This window comes from Pseudopodoces humilis, chromosome 15, assembly GCF_049639895.1.
Source record: "Pseudopodoces humilis isolate 2021_Gansu_Grassland_sample_001 chromosome 15, ASM4963989v1, whole genome shotgun sequence".
NCBI classification, from domain to species: domain Eukaryota; kingdom Metazoa; phylum Chordata; class Aves; order Passeriformes; family Paridae; genus Pseudopodoces; species Pseudopodoces humilis.
In genome coordinates, this window is record NC_142214.1 from 16563175 (window position 1) to 16572991 (window position 9817).

General features: G+C 39.7%; 1 protein-coding gene across 3 annotated transcripts in view; it reads left to right on the plus strand.

Annotated features, from left to right (window-relative positions):
• The window catches only part of TAF1 (TATA-box binding protein associated factor 1), a 29339-nt gene extending 19539 nt beyond the window's left edge, over positions 1–9800 (plus strand). For 2 of the 3 annotated variants that reach the window (XM_088062580.1, XM_014256506.2), the window contains exons 30-40: positions 694–761; positions 1150–1272; positions 1660–1752; positions 1829–1913; positions 2401–2468; positions 2547–2663; positions 5322–5447; positions 6737–6835; positions 7030–7180; positions 7900–8077; positions 9114–9800. In XM_088062580.1, the coding sequence (XP_087918706.1) occupies positions 694–761; positions 1150–1272; positions 1660–1752; positions 1829–1913; positions 2401–2468; positions 2547–2663; positions 5322–5447; positions 6737–6835; positions 7030–7180; positions 7900–8077; positions 9114–9330 (1325 nt within the window). In that variant the 3' untranslated portion in view covers positions 9331–9800. The remainder of the gene's footprint in view (positions 1–693; positions 762–1149; positions 1273–1659; positions 1753–1828; positions 1914–2400; positions 2469–2546; positions 2664–5321; positions 5448–6736; positions 6836–7029; positions 7181–7899; positions 8078–9113) is intronic. The other variant, XM_088062581.1, reaches the window with a different exon arrangement.
• Positions 9801–9817: the final 17 nt, after the last annotated feature.

Sequence of the window (9817 nt, forward strand, 5' to 3'; positions counted from 1 at the left end):
AAGAGTGCTGATTCATTGTTGGGTCAGCTTTATTCTGACTTCTGATAGAAAGGTCTTTGTCCAAAATATCGTAATTTGACAGAAAAACCTCCTAGCTGCACCGAGTCTGTCTAGGTTGTGCAGCAGTGAGAGTGACACTGAGAGCACTAGGTTTGTGTCTTTGCTGCTTCCTTTATTATTTTGACAGTTAAATTCCTGATTTATCCTAACAAATAAGATCCCTTTTTTTTTAATAGTTCTGTTGCAAATGCTTGTTTCTATGTCTGAGGAATCCTGAAATTATTTAAAGCTGTGGGTTTTTGAATATTCCTTAAATGTCCATCTTGCCTTCCTTAGCAGTTCTGCTTTGCTGACTGGACTTAGTGAAGGAAACAGAAATTTCATTACTTACACTGTGAATATTTGGCAAAAGTGGAGGGTTTGGAGGCCAGTCTGCCACAGGCACAGCTGCTTTCCAAAGGGTTTCCAAACTTTACCAGAATGTATGCCAGAAACATTATTTGCTACAAATAACTTTTTCTCATATAAAATCCATGCTGAACTTGAATAATTGTGTGTATTGAGAATATACTTGAGTATATACTCCTAACTGTGCCAGAAATATAATCAGTAATCACGCTTTAGGAGCAAAGATACATTATATTGTGTCGTGGGCCTTTTTAATCAAGCTGTACTTGCTGTGTGTGTTTGCAGGGCCAAAGCACTCACTGACTCAGATATCCCAGTCCATGCTTGACCTATGTGATGAAAAGCTGAAAGAGGCAAGTCTTGTGAATGAGCTGTGGTCAGAATGGAGGGGGAGGGATGGTGAGGGGTGGTTGAAGACTTCGAGAATAGAGGATGTGCGTGGGCGAAATACCTGGTTTAAGGGAGAGTAGTAGAAGATTAAGGAAGTTCTTCCTCCTACCCCAGAAGGTATTTGAATTTTTATCATTTTAAACAGTTCCCATGGGTTTTAAAAAACCCAGTTGCTTATTTCTTACTCTAGTTAGTTTTTCTTGTCTGTAGGTTTATAGCTTGACCATTACCCCCTGTTATTTACAAGTGTTTTCATTAAAAGGTGCATGGGATTCTCTCTGGGACAGAGTATCATGACAGTACAGTTACTAGTCTAGGGTCAGTCACTGATGTTCCCTACTTCTATTGCAGAAGGAAGATAAACTGGCTCGATTAGAAAAAGCAATTAATCCTCTCCTGGATGATGATGATCAAGTGGCCTTTTCCTTCATTTTGGATAACATTGTGACTCAAAAGATGATGGCAGTTCCAGATGTACGTAGCTTGAGTGACTGTGTGTGTGATGTGCAAAATGTGCTGATCTTCTTGTGGAGAAAAAATAGAAAAGTCTTCTGTAAAATTATTATTTTGTATTTTATGTTCCTACTGTCAGATAGATATCAACAGGCCTAGTTAAAAATCCAGCTGGTAGATCTTTTCTCTGTGTCCTTCCTGAACCTAAATGATTGGATTCAAGAGGTCTTGTTATAAATACCTTAAATACATTTGGAGTGTTAATCAGTTCTGGAGACTTGTTTTTTGACATTTTTAGCACAGAAGCTATTTGGCAAATAGTATTTAATAATAATATTAATAATAATAATATAATGACAAATTTTACACAGAAGCTTTCTAAACCTGTCTGGTTTTTGTTTTTTCCAGTCTTGGCCATTTCACCATCCAGTTAACAAGAAGTTTGTTCCTGATTATTACAAGGTGATTGCTAATCCAATGGATCTGGAGACCATCCGCAAGGTGTGTAGCTTGAACTGAGCAGTCTCTTGAGAGGTGTTTAGACTTGATCACTTACCTGGTGACAATTCTCTTCCAGAATATCTCCAAACACAAATACCAGAACAGGGAGACTTTCCTGGATGATGTTAACCTCATCCTTGCCAACAGCATTAAGTACAATGGTAGGTGGTGGAAATTAGGCTTCAGCTGCCTTTTGTATTTAAATTAATTTTTCTGGGCACCTGTGCTGCCAAAGTGTGTTGAAGCCTGAGGCTATCAGTCATGGACGTGATGATTGTTTTCCTTTCCTGAGGAAAGAGATGCTTAAGCAGTGCTGTTTTCACTGTCACATGAAGCTTTATTACCATCATGGGGCAGTTAAATTTGGGGAGGATGTTCTCTTAGCTCAGTACACATCTCTGATCCAAAGATTGGTTTCTGGGAATTTCCTTGAGACAGACAGGGTACAACTTGTGTTCTAAATCACAGTTAATGTGGAACAAACTGGTTGTGCTATTTTAGCCAAATGTGAGCCCTGCTTTGTATTTCTCCTTACATCAGAAGGTGTTGGGATTTAGGGGCCTGTGTAACCAAAATCTGTCTTGCTGTCTTGGCGGCTGGAATTGAAAAACCATCAGAATGTATAAAGAGATTTGTTTCTTACTACAGGGTCAGACAGCCAGTACACAAAAACAGCCCAGGAGATTGTAAACATCTGTTACCAGACTTTAGCTGAGGTATGTGGGCAACTTTACTGGAATATTTACAGTTTGAATTTTCTGTTCTGCAACCTTAGCAAGCTTTTTTGCTCTTAGTATGATGAGCACCTGACTCAACTTGAGAGAGACATCTCCACTGCTAAGGAAGCAGCACTGGAGGAGGCAGATCTGGAAAGTCTTGATCCTATGACTCCTGGTCCCTACACTCCACAGGCAAGTGACCAAGCAAGGCTTTCACTTTATTTTAGTTTCAGTCTCCTGAGTGTTTTACCCCAATTTTCCTCTTTTTTTTCGTGTTCTCCATCTGTCTGCAGTTTGTCTTTTATTGGAGTATCTTGCTGGATGGTGTGCTAGCACTTTTTGAGAATAAGTATAAGAAGCAGTTCTGATGCTTCAGAGAGTGAGATACTGAAAGAGAGACAGTTCCCAAGCAAGTTGTAAAACTGGTCTAAAGATGAGCTGTGTACAGTCAGGTACAGCTGAGTGTTGGTTGGAAGGTTGAGGGCAGTGCAAGTGTGACATTTAGAAACTCTCAGAAGTCAAGCAGTGGACAGGTAAGGACAACATGAAGACAAAACATTGATGTAGGGCTGAGAGGAATCCAGAGAGCTGTTTGGTGGTGGTATTGTTGGAAAGGCTCAGTGCTGTGGGTAAAGAAACTGCCTAATATGGTCAGCAAAGTCCAACTGTGCCCTTATTGCTGGGATTCTTTACATCTCTTTGTTCCAGTTCTAGTGGAAAATAATGTTTTTTAACCTTTATCATTATTTTATAGCAGAAAATTGTATTTGTCAAGTATTTTCTATGTGTGAGCAGGTTCATGCCAGGCTTCTTTTCAACGTTTACAGTTTGGCAAAGATTTATAAGTTACTTAGATTTTTTTTAATAATTCTTCTTATTTTGGGTTGTTTAGTTGTTTTTGAAAACATCAGTTAAAAACTTTCACCAGGAATGACAAGTTAATTCATGAAAACTAAAATTATCTTTGGAATTTGTCTAGGAAAGCAGGGGATGTTATCCTAGTGTCAGAGATGTGCCTTTTGTTTATTTGGAAAAGTTCATAGGCCCTGGGAAAGATTTCTGTGTTGATAATTGAAGGATAAAATGCAAATGTTGTGGTACAGGAAGACAAACCTAAGCTTTCTTTGCAGTTGTTCATCCCAGTTGTAGACCGATAATTTTTCGATTCTGTGCAAGTCTGATGTAATTACATCTTGAAAGTTTCATTTAATTTTAGCAAAGTCAGAGCAGAAAAGAAGGGCTTGAAGTTCAGAAACAATTTAAGGTCTTATAAAGATTACTAAAAAAAAAGAAATTAGTTTAAAATTTGTTTAGGCAAGAAGTATACAAAGACTGTATGGCTGAGCCAGGATAACAGGACACAGATGTGTTTGGGGCAATATTTAACACCTCTCATCCATCTGTCCCCACAAAAGTACCCAAAATGCAGCATTTTAAGAAGGTAGAATGTGATTGCTAGAAATGATGATCAAATTAATACAGACTGGAAATACTGAAACTGAATATCATGGAAAAAGACCTTCCTGATGGTAGGAAGTATTGGGCTGCAAGAGAGTCTTTGGGGATGAGTTATTAGAAACTATTTGTTGACATATTTCAAGAATTAAATTGAATTAGTGGTGACCCCAATACACCAGAAAGTGAGGGACAAAAATGTCATTCTCTTATCTGATGGTTTCCTTCCCAAGAGCAGTATTACCTGATCTGATTTTATTCCAAGCTGGTGATCAGATCACCTGAAGGCCACCCTTTCCCTCTTCTTCTTGGCTGGAGGTACAGTCCCACTTCCCACACTCTCGGCCTTGCCACAGGTGGCAGGTCTGCTGGAGATTGCTTGGCTTTAGTTCCCTTTATTTTAAATGCAGTTGTGACAGCCAACATTTATCTCCCCATATGGGTCTTCAGAGGTTGGCCTCCAGGATATAAAAAGCAAATACAGCTGAGAGGCGTCTGTGTTTTATACGTCTGTTTAAATTCTTAGGAAGCCTGGTTTGCCTAATTTAAGAATTATTGCTGTTGTTCTTAAGACTTTCAGTATTGTCATGATCTGTGAACTGTGTGTTATTAGGGAACTTTATCAAAATCCTAAAATGTAGTTCCTTATTAACTCTTCAGAGGTCAGTCTGCATGCAAACTGCAGGTTGGCTTTTGGAACGCCTTATCCAAATCTCCTTTTACTTCCTTGTGTCAGCTTTAGGGGTTGAGACAGTGATTTACATAGGATTGATTGGAAGCTGAAGTTTCACTGTTTCATATGTGCTAGACTTTTCCCAGTTATGATTGGAGCATTTGGGGCTGCAACACCGTTCCCAATGTAGGAAGTAAATGAAAAGGGCTCCGCTGAGTCAGACCAAAGGTTGATATGATCAAGTCTTCTGTCTCTGGCAGGGAACAGAAGTAGGTGGATGAAAATATGCAGTGATCATTTTTACAGCAAATCCTCTCTGCTTCTGGGAATTGGTTGTTCAGGCACCTTAAACTTGTGTTGCACCTGGACCATTGTATTCATGAGCTGAAGAGAGGTCTATTCTCTATAAATTTGTTGAATCCTTTTGGAGCCCATTTGTGATTTTGACCTCTGTAGAATAGCACTGTATAGAAGTACTGACTTCTATTTTAAAATCTGCTATTTGGCAAACTTCAAAGCTGAGGTTTTGAGCCATTGCATTTACCTCATTTGTTCTTTAAGAATAATTAGCTGACTTTGATTAAACAGTGTGTAATAATATGAACACTGTTTCAAAAACATGCATTTGGTCCTGAAATCCCAGTCTTGCCTCTCAAGATACTGTTCCAGTCTCAGTTCAGTGCCTGAGAATGTTCTGTCTCCTGTTTCCACCTATACTTTAGCCACCAGATTTGTATGATTCCAGCACTTCCCTCAGTGTGTCCCATGGTGCTTCATTCTATCAAGATGAAAGCAATTTGTCTGCTATGGACACTCCCATCACTACCACAGGGAAGCGAGGAACTCAGGTCAGAATCCTCCATTTTCTCATCTGGTTGGGGAGTTGTCTTATATGAGCAAATTATTAAAAGGATGCAATGACTTCGTAGGAAACAGGTGACAAAGATCAGGTTTTCCAAGAAGAGAAGAGAACATCTTCCAAAAGTTATGATACTTTCTTAATTTTGACTGCTCTGAGGCAAAAGTAAAAAAAAAATTAAAGAGCACTGGGAATTGAGAGACTGCAAAACAAAGAACAGAGAATCAAAAGCTGCAAAAGAATTTGTCTAAGGCTGGGTATTTGTTTGCTTCACTACTTCTGGAAGTAGAAACCTGGTGACTCATGCTAAAGAGGGTTAATGTGCAATCCCTTGCTCATTCTGAATAGGGAAATGGTGAAGGATATTCTGCAGATTCAGAAGATCATAATTAGGTTATTATGTTTGCATCCAGTGACAATTATGAGCTTGGAAGCAATGGTTGTCACTGTAGATATCTTATAGTTGGAAAAGGAAAAGCAGACAGGTTAAAAGGATTAAATCATTATAAATGAACTTGTTACAGTAACCACAGAATATTTTTCCTTAGTCTTTATTATGTATTAAACAAACAAAAAAAAATGTTGAAGGAGAGGGAATAACAGAAGGATATGGATAATAATAGGACCATGAAAATAAATTACCAGAATGAAGAAGGTGAGGAGCCATGAGACTGAAGGTGGTACCAGAAAGGCTGGTGAGAGCTATTCTGAACAATGCAGGCAAACAGAGATTGGTTATGAATAGTTCTGTGTAGTGTTGTAGCCATCTGTAGCTTTCTGAATGCCTTCTAGATTTGGAAGTCTTTAAGATTTCTGTAGAAATTTATAGTCTTTGGGACAGAATCTGCATGTCCTCTTTATGTTGGACTCATGGGGACTGTGGGAAGAGCAGGAAGAGAAGGACAGGAAAATATTTGGGGGAAATGCTGTATGCTTTTAAAATATATTATGAAAATAAGCACTTTTTTTTTTTTTTACAACCTAGTGCTATTTTCCAGAAATAAGTAGTTAAACAAGGAGCTCTGGTGCTGTAAGGCTGGAGTTTCCCAATTCAGGGATGAGCACATCAGGTAGAAGTGTGTGGAGACTGTGCTCTCTGATTTTGCAATAAAGAGAAAAAGGATCCTTGCTCTGAGAGTGATACACATATATTTTCCTTTCTGTCTTTCCCTTCCTGTACTCCCACACCCACCTCTGTGGCCCAGGTGTCCCTCACACCCCCTGGGTGATGTCCAGTAGTGCCTCCTCAGTGCCATTGCTGTTTGTGTTCCCGTCCAGATGCGCCAGGGGCGAGGTAGGCTGGGCGAGGAAGACTCTGATGTGGATATTGAAGGATTTGATGAGGATGATGATGGGAAGCCCAAGACTCCAGCCCCAGTGAGTGTACTTACAGAAATCCTAGCCACAGTGTGCATGCTGACTTGCAGAGTTGTTTGTTGTGTCTGAAATGCAGGTTGGAAAAGCTTGCACTGTGAAAAGAGGGAATGCTTCAGAGGGGGCAGAGTGGGAAATCTATGATAGAAATGGCAGCATGCTGCTGGATCTTCACCATTCCTGTTTGTGTGACCCAGGAAGTTGAAGATGCAGATGGTGACCTTGCTGATGAAGAGGAAGGATCAGCCCAGCAGCCCCAGGCCAGTGTCCTCTATGAAGACTTGCTTATGTCTGATGGAGAGGATGATGATGATGGGAGTGATGAAGAGGGAGATAACCCTTTCTCGTGTAAGTGTTCTTTTCTGATTGTTCATAAACCCAGCCGATCTGTTTCCATCACAAAAACATGCAGTAGAGAGCAGAGACCAAAGGGGCAAGATGAGGAAACTGGATGAACACAAATGGGACTGAAAACAAAAGTGGAATAGGAATGCTGTAAGTACAGACACACATGAAAGCAGGGTTAAGACAAGATCTTGTTGTGTTTCATAAAGTAAAACTGCAGATGGTGCTGAAAACACTGTGAATATGATTTGGTATGCAGAGCCAGGAATGGGTAGTTTAGTAAAAGTACATTTATTTTGATATGAAATAGGGTTATCAGTGTAAAATGTTAATGTTAAAGCAATGTTATCACGAGCAGGAAGAGGTGTACAGAGGTTATTCAGACTGTTTCTGTTTTAATACAAACTTATGCAGAAAAGCATATAGTGGTAATTAGCAATGATTTCTGAAAATTATTAGGGGGGAAGAAGGGTGAATTTTTCAGAGTAGACAAGACATAAGGCCTTTTTGAGTAATGGTGGTAATGAGATTGCTTTGGAGTAACATCAGAATTGGGCCCTCAGTAGGTGGTGTCACCTCCCTGATACCTTTTCTGCTGCCTTGTGGAGACACGACTTTGTAAACATTCTTCACAGTCAATACTGCAGCCTTTAAACACAGACAGTGGGTATGTGACAGAACAAACCTGGCAATTCGTGACCAAACATTGGTTCATTACACAGCTATCCAGCTGAGTGAGAGTGGCAGTGACTCAGAAGTGGAGCCCAATGCAGTGAGACCCAAACAACCTCATGTTCTTCAAGAGAACACACGGATGGGCATGGACAATGAAGAAAGTATGATGTCCTATGAAGGAGACGGTGGGGAGACATCTCATGTTATGGAGGACAGCAATATCAGGTAATTAGAGCTGGGAATCGTGTTAGAAGGTCCCTTCTCTTAAAGATTTTTGAAGTGTTCATGCTAAAAACCTGAAGAATATCTCACATTTTTCTTGAAGTTATCTTGTGACTGTTCTTACTGTTGCAACCATAATTACCATTTATTCTTACTGACAGAAATTTGGGGTTGCTGTTAGATTTTCACTAATAAAAATATCAGTTAAATTAAAAAAGAAACACACCCAGTTCTTTCTTTTAAGTTAGATGATTTTTTGTACATAGCGGTTTTTGATAGCATGACAAATAAAGGTTTTTACAAGCTATCTCAAACTACAAGATGCCTTTGAAGTTAAGAAGTGATTCAGCAAATTAACTTTTTTTTACCCCTCTAAGAAAGCATGTCCTGACTTGAAATGCAACTGCTTAGTTGAAGTCCAGAAGTATAGGAATATGGATATCCATATAGGAATATGCATATCCTATATACTGGAAGGCATTAGATTATTAGAAAATCAAAAGTACAACAATATAAGCTTATTTTTTTGCATTTGAGAGAACAGCAACCTACTCTCCCTTCTCTGAGCATTCTGTAGAGTATTTAATTCTTTGTTCTCCTTCGGCTTGTGGAATTCAGTTCCTTAGTGCCATTATCAATATTTGCCTAATAAATCACAGGCATCACAGCTGATAGGTAGCTGGGCTGGCAGGCAATGGTCAGTCCAGCCCAGGACCTTGACAAGAGTCAGCAGGAAGTGCTAGAGAAGATGAAAATGGGCTGAAAACAGTACTGCACTTTCTGTCTGCAGTGAGGGTGACAGAAGCTGTTGGAGCTATCAATTTTTCCTGCCTGGAGTGTATCGGAGTGAAGATACTGGAATTGTTTCATTGGAAAACTGTTTTTTCTTTAGTTTCTGTTTTAAAAAGCTGGCCAGTGACAGTTGAAATGCACAGTGGTTCCCAGTGTTCACAGGACTTCAAGCCAACTCTTAGAGCAGTTAAATACAGAATTGCTGGTATCAGCAGCTCATTTGAAATTATTTTCTTCTTTCTTCTAGTTACGGCAGCTATGAAGAACCAGACCCAAAGTCCAACACAAGAGACACAAGTTTCAGCAGCATTGGAGGCTATGAGATCTCAGAAGAGGAGGAAGAGGAAGAACAGCAGCGCTCTGGGCCAAGTGTGTTAAGTCAGGTCCATCTGTCTGAGGATGAGGAGGACAGCGAGGACTTTCACTCCATCGCAGGAGACAGTGACCTGGACTCAGATGAATAAACTCCCTTCCCTGAGCTGATGGTCATCCTGGGCCACTCTTGGCTCCTAAATTTCAATTGTTCTCTTACCCAGTTTGGTGTAAGGAACAGTATAGTATGGGCTGTGTTAACAAGTTTTTTTTTATTTTTAGATATAATATTTTAACTGATTATAAAGCATGTTATATGAATGAGTAAATGGTGAAAAATAAGCTTTTGGACAAGTGTGTCCTGCTGAAGCCTTTGCTTGTTGTAGCCTGTACTGGCTCCAGAATCCACATACAGATTTGTATGGTTGTTCTTCATTCTTTAGAGATGTAAAGTAATTCCTCAGCAATACTGTCCTGTTGGATATGTGCATGTCTGTCAGGAAAATGTTTGCTCAGAATGAAATACTTGCTGTTGATGAACAATTGTAAGGCAATTCCCATTTCATAAAGGGGAGTTTTTTCTCTGGATCCACAAATACAGTGTCTGACATCTGACCCCTGAGTGGTTTTGGGAACTGC